The sequence below is a fragment of the Cydia pomonella genome, chromosome 1, assembly GCF_033807575.1.
Source record: "Cydia pomonella isolate Wapato2018A chromosome 1, ilCydPomo1, whole genome shotgun sequence".
NCBI classification, from domain to species: Eukaryota; Metazoa; Arthropoda; class Insecta; order Lepidoptera; family Tortricidae; genus Cydia; species Cydia pomonella.
Window position 1 is genome coordinate 25,470,507 of NC_084703.1, and position 15,012 is coordinate 25,485,518.

The following is a 15,012-nucleotide window of genomic DNA, read 5'->3' on the forward strand; positions in this document are numbered from 1 at the left end:
GAGGTAGGACAGATAAGACCACGTGGATAGTGGGGTGCTCTGATTTTTACAATCAAACGCTAGATACCGTATTATATCAGTTTACCATTCCTTTAATATGCATACGCGTCAATTAAACTAATTGCTAACTGTTTTTTTTCTACCCAATTTTTAAATCTTGCTGACGAAATAATCTTTTTGCAGCTGAACTCTTTATTAAGCAGATAAATTTTAACAGAAGCAGATCGATATTGTTTATAATGTTGACCGTTTGTGAATTATTTGCTGAACAAGGGTTGTAGCTCGATTTTTATTTATTGCCAGCAAAATGTTTGTATGCCGTCCAAATGATATAACGGTTTTTTTTTGCAGATCAGTTTTATAAATGGCAGGTCATTTAATTACTTCCCTATTTAGTAAATCATAACAAACCTATGTGCCCGGTAGTGATTTTTCAATTTGGACTTTGTATCGATGCTAATATACTTCTTGTGTACAGCCTCATACGCCGTCCATTCAATGTTCTTCATCCTTGCCCGTTCCTGCCTTCCTGCGCGTATGGGATCACTTTCTTGGGCTTCATTTGGATTTCTGAATAAGACATTGTGATTACAATTATTATACAAGGTGCCCGTGAGCTTTGCGAGACATTTTAACTAAGCATTCCTGATAATATTTAGAAACTAAAATGTCAAATAAAATTATCTGGATTAGGCCTAGTTTCAGAGTTAATTAAATGTTTTTCGAAATCATTCTTTCGCCATAAGTCGGTACAAAACACATTTTTGACTGCGGTATTACCACTTTGAGGTCTAGTCTGGACATACCTATTGATTGACATCGAAAAATTTAAAAAATGTATTCGAGCGACTACCCCCAAAATAAAATAAAAACTTTTTAGTTAATTTTAGGTTATGTGTTTATCAATAAAAATTACGTTTTATGTAGGAGTGTTCAAAAAAAAAGGGGAAAAATAAAAACAAATTTTTTTTAGTTTTATTCGAATTTCACAAAAAGTATTATAACATTTTTTGCTTCTGTTGCCATCAGGAATGCACCGTTAAAATCTCTCGCAATGCTCACGGGCACCTTGTATGTATTACAGGATGGAGAATTGTATGTATATACAGGATGGAGAATTGTATGTATATACAGGATGGAGAATTGTATGTATATACAGGATGGAGAATTGTATGTATATACAGGATGGAGAATTGTATGTATATACGGGCCCTGGAGGGAAAGTGCATTAAAACTTTAAACTAGCTCATTTTATTTATAGTAAACATACTATAATTTTTATTAAAGAAACACAACTGCATTCTACGCATTTTCACAATTTGCTTGTCTAAAATAGTTTGGTGAGAGTGGGGGAATTGAGAACGGCAGGTCTACTATTGCACCTAGGCCTTATTACGATTAGTCCGGTTTCCGCACGATGTTTTCCTTTACCGAAAAGCGGCTGGTAAATATCAAATGATATTTCGTACATAAGTTCCGAAAAACTCATTGGTAAGAGCCAGGGTTTGAACCCGTGACCCTCGGATAGAAAGTCGCACGCTCTTACCGCTAGGCCACCAGCGCTTCTTTGAATGATATTAATTACTTGGAGTAATTAGGAACTAAAGAATTGAGAAAGTTCCCAATCTTGCATTCTGAATGATTCCTACTACATTATAATTAAGAGTCGATTTTTATTTAACCTCGCAAATTGTTATGTATGCTTTGGGGTAAAAAAAAACGTAAAAAGTGATACTAGACATAATTAAATATTATTATAGGGACATTATTACACAAATTGACTAAGTTCCACGGCAAGCCAAGAAGGCATGTGTTGTAGGCACTCAGACAACGATATTTATATGTACAAATACTTAAATATACAATAGAAAACATCCAGGATTCAGGAACAAATTTTCTGTGCTCATCACACAAATAAATGCCCTTACCGGGATTCGAATCCAGGACCATCGGCTTCATAGGCAGGGTTGAAAATCTTCAGTGTTTCCATTTCCCCCGCGGATTGTTTCCAATTACTCCATAAGGTTTCGGATAAATTGGAACGGCAATGTTTTAGATTTTGTCCAAATTTACTACGATAACGTTTATTTAAAATTATGATTTTTGATTCGATGATTTATAGATATTTTGTTCGATACACGAGTGTGTGAGACCGAATGTTTCTTGGAAATTTTTTAACATAAACGTGAACTATATCAACTAGCGGAATAAAATATCGAGTGTTTTTTTTTATTGTGAGTTGGTCTAATTCCCGAGCGAGACCACCGATAAAAAGAAATGCACTTCCCTCCAGGGCCCATTAATTTTTTCCACAATGTATACACCTAATATCACACGAGGAAACTTACTTATTTTTTGGGTCAGCACAGTCAGTAAAACTATTAGCTTAGTACCTCCGCATACCAATATGTATGCAGGCGTAATAGTTTTCCTGACTGTACGTAGGTATACTCGTAGTAGCGAAGTATGTGGCAGCCATTCAGTGCCAACTACGCTGGTCCAGTCATATAGAACTTCTAAAAAAAACTAGTCTCCGCCTGTTACACCCTAAAACGCCTCTCTAAAATGTTAAGCTCATCTATACTGTACATAAAACAGTTTACTTGGCATATTTTGAAAGCTTAATGAAATATGATCTTGAGGTCTGGGGTAACAGTGTCCACGTAGACTGTTTTAATTTAAAAAAAAAAAAGGCTGTGGGATATGTTGAGAAGGCGAGGCCACTCGAACATTGCCGTCCCCTATTTGTCAAACATAAAATATTGACAGTGATGTCACATTATATATACTTAGTTTGTATTTTTGATTATAAAAATAAGATCCAATTTGCATGTAAATATAAAAATAGCCAACCTAGATTAAGACAAATTTGACATACAATTACCAGAATCAAAAAAATATGTACATTTCAAAAGAAGTCTTGAATAAATTGAAATTCAAATCTATAATTTTTTAAATGCGGACATTAGATAATGTGACAATATTATTGACATTTCCAAAAAATTAAAAACATTTCTACTAATATTTTATAATCTGAATGAATATTTTGATAACTCGACATTTTAATTATATTTGGATTATTATTTTTATTTTAAGTTAGAGTAAGATTTTTGCATGCCATATTGTGGTAGGCCATACATGCATGTACACTTAATAGCTACTATATGTACCTATAACACCCCATTGACATGTAACCATGACAACTGTGTATGTTCGCATAAATAAATAAATTGAAATTGAATTTAAGCAGAATCGGAATAGAACAAACCTTTCAATTTCTTGGACAATCCTAAAATTTGGTATGTATGTAAATTAAAGGCCCCTTATTCATGTCCATACCATTTAACATTTGGGGACCTCGAGGAATCGCAGCCATCTTGGAAAATGTGTACCATCCTGGTAAAATTCGCGTTTTACTCAAAATCTACGTCATCTAGGGAAATATGGTGTTAGACAACATTAAAGCCTATTAAATTCTACAAAAAAAGTCCCAGATATCTATGCAAAAAATATAAATTTTGTTATAGAAAATACTTACCTACTGAATCTAGGTTTAGCACTTATACACTTTCAGTGGACATCCTTTTAATAGGAAACTCGGAGGGACATGAATTCCACTTTTGTGTTTACATTTGTACATGATCTACCCCCATATCAACATTTGAATTGACTGCGACTTCACCAGAAAGTAAGATTATTATGGGTTTAAGTACTGATGATTTAGTACAGAATGTAGCTTAGGATACTAGCTGGATTTTTTAAAATGACATATCGGTAGATTCCTCTTGCCCTTCACAACCTGTTTGTTTTTTTAAAGAAAAATCAGTAGAGCCGCCTTGAGAGGATGCAGAATATTAATTTTTTTTTTCTTCTAGCACCTAAATTATTGAGCGGATTTCAATAAAACAGACATCAGTAGATCCATTATTGGTACACGAGTGCTATTCAATACAAAATGCCTTAAACAAACAGAGGAATCATGTTTAGGGCTAAATATTGTGATTGCAAAAACAGATTTTAGGTCTTAAATGGGGTTCAAACAATAGTGACAGTAATAAAATTTGACACATACAATCTGTGGGATCCATGTTAACGTTCCTTAAAATCAGAGCTTTAGGGACCACGAGGATCAGACGCCATCAAGGGAAGTATAGGTTTTTTTTTTTTTTTTTTTTCTATTTTTTTCAAGATCTATGAGATTTATGTGAATATTGTGTATGGCGAAACGGAAGCTTTTTAAATTCCACACGATTTTCTCCAGGATGATACACATTTTCCAAGATGGCTGCGATTCCTCGAAGGCCCCAAATGTCAAATGGTATGGACATGAATAAGGGGTCTTTAATTTACATACATACCAAATTTCAAGCCTGTCCAAGATATTTCGAGGTTTTTTTCTATTCCGATTGTGCTGATTGACAAGATAGTGTAGACTTAGCTATAAGGAGTGTACCGAAAAAAAAACTGGTAATTTCAAATGAAAAAAACTGATGCGATTGAGAACAAACTAGGTTTTTTAGAATAACTACAATAAAAAGCGACTTTTGATTTAGATATTTGTCAGATTTTTTATTCATTTTTTTTTTCAGTAGGAGTCATGGGCAGCTTCTTCCTAGCGCATTCTGTGACAGTTTTTTACGGACCCGTTTTTCTTATTTGCCTGCATCAGCCCGTCACCTGCTGGAATTGTTAATGTTTTTTGGCTGTTTCATTCTTTTCTTTTAATACAATTTTGATTTGAGCCCAATAATGGTTGAGAGAACGGCAGTGCAGGACGTTTGGAGCTCTTACTCTATTCTATGTCAACGACTAATTGCGATTTTTGTACGAAGAAAATTGTATGATTTTCGACTTGGCCTAGAATTAAGTAACACACATTTTCTGTAACTTTAGTTATCCTAACCTTCGTACGAAGAACTGAATTGACTTTCATCGTAGTTATTTGCACTTTAGCCGCATATCTACCCCAGTTTTTACAATAATTATGACAGGTATGCTTCGTTTTCGCAAATTCTATTAGAAATCTTTGAGATGGGCCCAGGGTCAATTGTTCCTAAAGATCTGCCGCTTCGAGGCCTCTATTCAAAAGACAACATACTAAATTAGTTATTTATTACGAAATGCACGAAACTTTGAGGTAATTTTTAGTGTTTCGAAATCAAGCATGTAGGATGTTGCAAATTTTTCTTGGTTTTTGGAAAAGCCCAATTTTCAGTGATCTCTTCTATTTACTGGTGTAAAGTCGAACAGCGTAAAACCAGAATGATTTATATTGGAATATATAATATAATAATAAGACTTTTTATCGCGGTAAGAATGCCGTAATCATCTTAGTTAGAAACAAAATTAGAGGGGTTTGTAATTTACAGTTTTTTCGGTACAGGCCTTAAATATTGAAAATTTAAATTGTTCTGAGTTTCCATATGAAACTTGTTGTGTACAGTTAGAAATAGATGGACCTAATCCCGTAATACACATCCGTACAGTTTAATAGACTAAAAATCTTTTATTTCTTACCCAGTCTTGGCGAAGTTTCCCCAATATAGCATGACCGATTCAGATAATGCGACTTCAGTTTTAGTGTAATTCCGGGGGAAGTGAGCCAGCCCGCCCACAAGCGGAGCGCCGAAAATGTAGGGCAGCTCTTCGCCATGGATGCAGCCTTGTCGCTGTGTCCGAAAATCATGACATTATGAATATCAAATGGTACTTGTAGAGAGTCTCCTCTTGGTTAAAAGATGAGAGTCAGGGTGGTGGGTGTACATTAAGACCCTTCACATTGCTATTAAATTTCCGCAGGCGCTAACAAGTACTACTACAGCTAATGACTTATGTTTTGAAGTTTATTGGAGTTTACTCCTTAAGAATTGATTTTCATGTATGAGATTGAATGGGTTACTTATATTTGGTAATACGTAACTTAGTAAAACTTGTACCTCCTTTCCTGTCCTTTTTTAAACGAGGTACTAAATAGTACAAATTATGTATAAAACAAATAGTGTACTTTTTTATTTGCTTGTTTCCATCCGCCATCCTGACTCTCACGTTAAAAGCAATACATTTCAACAAATAATTGGTAACGCGGCGCAAGTTCTTCAAACGTGCACCTGCTCTAAAAATACAACCCCCCCCCTGGTGTCCATGGGCGACGGTAATTGCTTACCATCAGGCGATTTGTCTGCTCGTTTGCCTCTTATATCATACAAAAACAGAGAAAACAGAGAGGCACTAAGGTCTCATTTTTACCTATATTTGTACCATTTCAATCTGGGCAGTAGACAATTTATGCAGAAAGTAGCAACAGTCATAAAGCAAACAAGCAAACGTTGATCCGAGCTAAATGTATAAATGTTTATACACCTAAATATATTTAAAAGTATTATCTTTCTTTCTTGGGGTAAGAGTTAATACATATATTTTAATTAGTAATGAAGTGTGCATAATACCATATCCACTTTTTTGATTTGAGTAAAACGAACGTAAAAAGATGAAATGGATCGATCAGCAAAAGTACTAACTATTTGAGTAATATTAAAATCGGTTCTGGTTACTCAAACAGCATCGAATATTGGTCCTTCATTTCTCGATCGTTCGCTTCAAATTATTGTTCGTGAATATTAAATACAGGAAATACATCGGTAGGTAGCTACTCCGGTAAATCCAAATATTTAGTAGGTAGCAACAATTCAGGCAATATACTCGGTAGTAGGTTACAATTATTAAATTAGAGTGCATCGCCAAGTTATTTTTTTTTTTGAATGATATTTCATCATTTATTTTACGATTTTCTAATTTGGAATGGTATCGACCCTGAAATGCATAGGTAGTAATGCAGCCTACATAACAAATCAACTAATTTTATGCTAAAAATAATAAATCTATTTATTCTTGTATAATATTATATAATACGATAAAATATTATTAAAAAAAAAAAACTATATAGTACATATTGAAAGACGACCACGGCAAGGACGAATAAAAATTGTTGATGTTTTAGGTAGGGTAGGGTCATGAAATATTGAATTCAACAATCCAATAGTAATCTTTAACGGATTTTTTGTAGATTGCAGAAAACATCAAATCTAAGCATATACTTAATTTTAATCGGCTGAAACAACATAATTCTATTAAATTAATTTTTATTTTAAGTAGGTATCTAAACACTGTATTTTTTTAACGGGACTATTTTATTACGCAGTATATACTTAATTTTCATTAGCCATAATTAGCTTTTTATTTTATTCATATTAACTAGGTACTTATTAATTAAAAGTCTTTATATATGCTTCCCACGGAAAACTACAGACGAAAACTTAAAATTGACGCGGCTGGTATGGAATGATGTAATATTATAATAACATACTTACGAGTACCTATATTAATTTCAGGCGAATAGAACAACAGTCATTCGGACGGATATTTGTTTTAGGCGACATCCTTATAAGTTGAAGAAGAAAAAAACCTATTTAATAACATGTTCTCCTACCTTCGCAAAGTACCCCATACTTGGTTACGAACTCGTTAGCCTCGGCATCCTTGAAGACAAATGAGGCCACTTGAGAGTTTACATCGTATATTATAAGAGAGCAGGCTTTGCTAACTAGATGCTAACCAATTAAGATAGAGCTCCGGTTTCTGGCTGACGTTCATACTAGACGGTTATTAGTTCAGTGGCGAATAGATAATTAGTTTTCTCGAAATTAAGTTCGCTGATCGTAATGGAAATTGCATTTTTACGAAAATTGCGTTTCGGCCCGATTCGAAGAATGATTAAGACATGCTTAAGATCTTAAAAAGATCGATGGCTAAACGACACGTCAAAATTTACGTTTATTTCGAATCCGCTGTGATCCCAATAAGACCTATCTACGATATTTGTGACGTCAAAGTGACATTGGTTGCCCGAATCGAGCTGCTTCTGTCATTTATACGACATACAAACGATATCTAAATGAGAACTTATCTAAACCAGAACTTATCGTTATTGTATCTCATTCTTCGAATCGACCCGTTTGTTAAATGCAATATGTGCGACACGCAAGCGCGTAGCGTCCTACACACGGTAGGAACACTAGGAACGAGTAACCCTACAAATTTTAGATTCTCATAATCTTTCTTGCGTTGTCCCGGCTTTAGGTCACGACTCATGGGAGCCTGGGCTCCGCTTGGCAACTAATCTCAGAATTCATGTAGGCACTAGTTTTTACGACAGGGACTGTGATCTAACCTTCCAACCCAGAGAGGCAACTATAGGTAGACCTTTATTGGGATTAGTTCGGTGTCCTCACGATATTTCCCGGCACCGAAAAGCGACTGGTAAATACCAAATGATATATCGTGCATGTGTTCCTAAAACTCATCAGTATGCGCTGGAGTTTGAACTCGCGGCCTCCGGATGGAAAGTCTCACGCTTTTATAATGGCAGAATTTTGCTTATAGGTTTTTTATGGTTGAATACCAAGACGTGCCATAATTTGACGTTTAAAAACAAAAGAAGGTTCATTACAGGCCTAGGTGTGTAATGCTGTATGAAATTCCTTTACATATCATCTTCATTCATTGCACCTGATAAATATTATGTAGTATTTCCGAACCTAATTTGATGTAAGTCATGTCAAAATTTCATTACAAGTTTGAGAAAAGTATGTTATTATGTACGCCTACGGCTCACAAAAAACACAGGGTACGTAATGATGGGTTATTCCCACTAGTTACCACCAAGTTGTTACCAGTGGTAACTAGTGGGATTTTTTCCCAATTGTTACCAATGGTAAAATGTGGGTTTTTTTTTTCCCAGTAGTTACCACCAAAATTTGGTTAGGGTCCAATACTAATAAAAATAGTATAAATATAGAGTACTTTAATTAATAATTAATTAAAAGTCGAATTAATTCGTTATTCGTGTAATACTAATAAACTGCCTTAATAGTGATAAAAAAAACGATTTTTGACTGATTTGTTTGTTTGTTCGTATAATTGTGACGTTATTTATTGATAGGGACTTTATTGTGGATGGCCCTTACGCCATTATCAACGATGCCTCTATATAAATAAAACGCCACGCTACGCAGTGTGGCGTAAGCACCCTTGACAAAAGATCCAGTTTTCATAGATAGGTAACGTCACAATTAATTCAATTTACAATTAATAAAATAAATGCTCTCATGCTCTCGATGTTGATGGCAAAAAGGAAAAAAAAATCAAACTGCATTGATTGTATTGGTATCGGCGCGTAGGATAGGACGCCGTCACAATTAAAAATTGACACGTAACATAACTTCATGCATGTTTTAGGACTGTTATCGCCAACTGCTGGGCGAGCTCGGTGGACGTGTTGACCGCTCAGACCAACCAGTATAAACTCGTATCTTTAGCGCGCTCTCTTTACTAATGTCTCGGTCAACTTACGCTGGTCTGCGCGACAGCCCGATCCGCCCGCGCTCGCGCGATAACAATTACACTGTACTGTACTGGCTTACGAGTTGCCAATTCACACAGTACGTATACGTACCCATTTTATTCTTAGAGAAATAAGTTGTTTTGTTTTAGAATATATCTTATGCTATGCGTGCACTATGTATATATTGTGTATCATGCTTGCTTGTATTTCTCTATGTAAGTGAATTGTAATATTCTGTTGGAGAAATAAATTCTAATTTGAAGTATGATTTTATCCAAACGTTAATTTCTCTCTATTTTTTTTTTACATGCACCGGTTTTAATATTTTTGATCACTTTTAAGGCAGTTTACTGAAACACTAATCGACTCATAATTATTTATTAAAGCACTCTATATTTATTTTATACTACTTCTATTGTTTTATTAGTATTGAACTCTAACAACATTTTTGTGGTAACTACTGGGAAAAAAAATCCCAGTATTTACCACTGATAACAACTTGGTGATAACTAGTGGGAATAACCCGTAATAATCAATTACACTTGCATAATCACAATAAACGACGTTATTTAATACATTTCAAAATGTAAACACAATAAAACAAATATTGGTTACATAAGTATTACACCTACGGTTACGTATGTTTCTTTGAAGTTAAATGACATTAACAATGACTAATATCTTGCAATCATTAATAAAAATAACTCATTTTATGCAAAATCTAAATTTTGATAAATTATTTTCATTTTATTTTTAAATATATATTTTAGTGAAAATAGCGGGTCTGGTGCCCGTATTTTATTTTAAACAAGAATAATATTTTAATATTGCGTTTTATAAAATTTTATTTAGGTATATATTAACAATTTTGGTGTAGGTACACGTATGGATTACGGACAGAAATAAAACTAAAAAAATTGGGAACCACCAATTCGCATAAACGAACTTGCGAACGCTAAACAACCACGTAAAGTACAATTTTTTGAACAATTTTATTAAAAAGAAAATATGGAATACCTAAGAACTCACAAACCAAGTTACTACTCACCTGTGGGTAGTCTCCGTATTTCGTTTGATAGTCAAAAACATACAAATATGAATTACGTCTCAATGCAGAATGTGTGTCCGCAGTCAAAACTATCGGAGCCACTACTTGGGCATCGCTCAGCGCCTCTAACGTTTCATCCCTGCAAACAAAATAATAATAAGTTTGAAACTCTAGGTCCACGGGGTACCAGTGCGCACAAGTTTATTGCAGAAATCGCGAAACGTCTGGTTGACGTAACTGTACCCGTACCATGAGTCACGGACAGTGTCAAAATTGACATATATGCTATCGAAAACGTAATTTACTTTTTATACATCTCGCTCGCACTTATATGCGAGTACGAGCGAGATTCATAGAAAGTTACGTTTTCGATAGCGTTTATGTCAGTGCCGAACTAGTGGTAGTCACTCTGGTGAGCGAAGAGCTGGCAGTTTCCTCGCACAACATAAGAATAGAATAGAATAGAATATTTTTTATTCGTAAACACAAACAAGACACATTATATTACATAATATAACAAAAACAAAGAAAGTATAAAGTGCCACAAAATGGCCTCATCTGGTGGCTTCCAGCGCTGATCTTCCGATGAGACCATCAAGTGAGAAAAACCGTTAAACACTCGTAACCGCTTTACAATACAGCGAGGAAATGCCGCCAGGATCCTTGGTACAATGCCTCAAGGGCCTATTTTAGACTTAACCTAGTCATTAATTTAGTTTAGTATTTGTGCAGTTATTGTAATATTTATATTTAAGATCACTTAACCAACATGCCTTTAATATTTAAGAATCAAGCCCCTTTGCAAATCAATTGTTGAGAATAGTATGATTATTGATTACAGTTAATAAAGCAAAGTTAAATGTATTACTCTCATAATAATTAAATCAAACAAAATATAAAACTTAGAAGTAACGTACAGTCGCCATCAGATATATTGGAGCGGCCGAGGTGCCCAAAAATATTTGAACACGCACCTAACGCCTAGACAATAGAGGCGTGTTCAGATATTTGTGAGCGCCTTGGCCGCTCTGATATATCTGATGGTGACTGTACAATTGGAAAAAAAAATACACACAAAACAATAATATATAAATAAACTACGAGTACAATGCTTAACAAACTATCATATTCTAAAAATCCTCCGCGAGCTGTACCGGGTGCAAAGGAGACCACTTGCCGGGTTACCACACTGGATAGCGATGGCCAACCTCTGCATCAGGTTCGAACCCGCGCGGGCATCAGAGGTCTTTTCCTTATTCCGATGTCACACTTCCCTTATAAACGCTATGGCGTCAGACCCCCAACACCCCGTTGTCTCGAAGGCGAGAGGTACAAAATAATAATTCGCCTCAAATTATTGTGATACCTCTATCATATTAATAAATAATTCCTTAATTGTAATAATAATCATTTCATGAATTTAAATCTGAACTATCCTGACTCATACCTAAAATAATATATTTATAATACACTCATATCTAAAATTTAACAAAAGACATATGTACATAATCAATTGATCTTTGTCACTGTGGTGAGCATTTTATACTTATATTCTTACTAAATTTTTAATTAATATTTTAATTTACCTTATATTGATAGGATGTTGCACCGGACGCTCCCAATCCGTGTATTCATTAATAATTGTAGCCAGAATTTCCGATAAGTGGTAGCTGTAGGTATTTCTAACAAAAGACCTCAATATTTTGGATCTCCTGTCAGCCTCTATACCGTATTGGACGTCGTCGCCGCTGAATGCGAAGTAGGCCTCGGCCTTTGTGACCCCCAGCATTAGGTCGTACCTATAGTTGGACGTCAATCAATGTCACTATTTTATTCTATTATATTCAGGCACTAGGAACGGAAGAAAAATAACTACAGTGGTTGTTAAACATTTAACTAAAACAATCCACTTTATTGTGTAACTTCTTATTCTTAATTTATTTATTTCAGTAGTAGCCACAACAAATATTAAAATTCAGGAGTACTCAAAAACTACACTAACGTCCTCATAATTAAGTCAAATCTAATCATTTCTCATAAAACTAAGTAAGCAATTGCATTACAAAGCATAGGCAGGGTAGGTATTTATGAAAAAGTAATAAGTGTGTACTAATGTTACTAAACGTATCTATTTAATCTTAAATAAATTATAATATTTAAATTGTTACGAATTTACTTGGTCAATTGAGCAATAGCACTCTTGCGCATCAAGACGGCGTTGATGATGTTGATCGCGTTCTGCGTTTGCTTGCCCACTGGTTGTCTAGGTTGTCCTCCCCAGTCATACCCATTTTCTGGGTTAATAAGAAGATCGCCTGTATCTGTATACAAAAAATATCTTGTCACCACACCAGCTCGCAAAGGCTCTTTTCAAAACCTGATGAGAAAGTTGCATTTTATCCACAAGAGTGGATAAAATATGTATACCTTCGAGTAAACATCAAAATGCGGAAAAATATTTTCTATAATGATAATATCCCGAGATGAAAAACGGTCACATGACTACGTCCCGTTTCATCTTACATCCATTAAAACTTGAAAAAAAAAAAACAGTCCTTTTGCCTCAATGATAAACCTATGTATCACAAAAGCTTGTGTAATTTTTTCCGCAAATCGAGAATGTTAGCTTTTCTAATAAAAGGGGGCTGCGACGAGGAATAAAAAAAAACCGTTGTTCAACAACAGGCCGACCTAACGGGAAGCGCACACGCTCCGCGGGAGGACGAGATGAGAAAACTTCTCGGGGACAATTTAATAACGCGCCTCGGACGCGCTCTGCTTGGCAACCGGAAGAATGGTGCCAAAGTGAAAACAACAACCGAGCTATCGGCACGAAATAACTCGGTAGCTATCCTCGACCGAGTTACAGCGTTACTTAATAGGGATGTCAACACACTTTTGACATGATTTTTTGTCAAACTATGAATAATTTACTATGTGCGAAAACCTCTGACTTTTTATATAAATAGGTACAGTTGTCGAACATATATACCTGATCTCCAGTATTTCTACGTCTCAAAAGGAAAAACGGAACCGTTATAGGATTACTCGTGTGTCTGACTGTCTGTCCGTCTGTCATAGTCAGTTAGCCTCTAAACCAGGGACGTATCATATAAGGAGGGGCGGATTCGCAATTTCAAGGTTGATCCTATAGTAAAAGTCGCTCAATATGACCTAAACATTAACGGATTTAAGTAATTGTTTTACGTTCAGATACATACTGTATAGTAGTGAAAATTGCGACCCATCAAGTTGATATTTGACACATTTGACGTTGTTTCGTGTGCGACCGCTGCTCTCTTGCTAGTCGGGGTCCTTTCCCTAACTACGAGTAATTTAAAAAATAAAGTACCACCCGGAAAAAGCTAGCTTATGTAGGTCCGAAGGAATAGAAGTATAATTAACTTGTCAGGAGGTAGTTTTACAACTTTTCCCAAACATCAGCCATTAAGTGTTTTTAGAAAAACGGTTGAAGTTACAAGAAGACTGCCAATGATCAACTTGTTCTTCATTAAATTCTCTAAAATATGGATCTTGTTATGTTTGTAGTATACTCGTATTGTCACGATATAGGGCATATAATTTTCTAATTACGTGTGGGCCACATTTTTACCAGTTTTTTTTTACCGTTCGAGGACGACAGTGGTGAGAGTCAGAATGGCTGGTGTACCTAAATAAAAATAAACAAAAAGCATACCAGATTATTGTACGTAATTTATACTAGTTACTACCTACCTGCAGTAATTTATCAATAATAGCGGGATCAAGGTTAGGATAAATTTAAGTGGAAAAATTACTGTCTTGGGTGAGACTTGAACTCACGGCCTCTAGATAATAATCAATAATAGCATCGTTCGCAGATGTTTTTGCTTGTTAAAAATTAATTTAATAGCGGGATCATTGCGTAATTAAATACAACCGCCATTCTGACAGTCAGAATGGCGGGTGTACAGTATTTGGTAATAACTTTAAGTACCGTGAGGTAAATTTTTAAAAAAATAAGGTTTAAATAGTACAATTTAGTTACCTAAATATGGTATGCTTTTTGATTATTTTTATTTAGGTACACCCGCTATCCTGACTCTCACCGACACTGGACCGACTTTCCCGAGTATTACGCAATATTACATTACTTAAGATGCGTTATGTCATAGTTCCTTCAGAATCTTCTTAAGCTGGTTTTATTGTATTATGACCTTAATGTAAGTCGTATCATCGTATCAGGTACCCCAACATATTGTCTCTTCGTGTTCTCGGCTTCTCTTAATAATTTAATTTAATTAATAAAAATCTAAAACTTATTTTTCCGTTTCTTGTTCTATCCAACTGATACCTTCCATCCGTCCTTGCAACACCACATCGCAATCACAATCAATCTATTTCTGTCTCGTTTATTTAATGTCCTTGTCTCATTTACATACAACGCTATGTTCCAAATGTAGTTAGGTATTTAAAAATACATGTCGGGATATCCTAAATAAATGTTTTTTTTTGCTATGTTTTTGACCGTATCTGTACAAGTGATTATTACTGACTGTACAACGTGAATCCCGTTAAATTCAAG

The 15,012-nt window shown here is 35.0% G+C and overlaps 1 protein-coding gene across 2 annotated transcripts in view; it reads right to left on the reverse strand.

Annotated features, from left to right (window-relative positions):
* The window catches only part of LOC133518764 (neuroligin-4, X-linked-like), a 96,189-nt gene that overhangs the window by 6,661 nt on the left and 74,516 nt on the right, over nucleotides 1-15,012 (reverse strand). For both annotated transcript variants that reach the window (XM_061852458.1, XM_061852450.1), the window contains 5 exons: nucleotides 12,625-12,769; nucleotides 12,035-12,247; nucleotides 10,449-10,587; nucleotides 5,518-5,669; nucleotides 412-570 (listed from right to left, as the gene is read on the reverse strand). In XM_061852458.1, coding sequence (XP_061708442.1) covers nucleotides 412-570; nucleotides 5,518-5,669; nucleotides 10,449-10,587; nucleotides 12,035-12,247; nucleotides 12,625-12,769 — 808 coding nt within the window. The remainder of the gene's footprint in view (nucleotides 1-411; nucleotides 571-5,517; nucleotides 5,670-10,448; nucleotides 10,588-12,034; nucleotides 12,248-12,624; nucleotides 12,770-15,012) is intronic.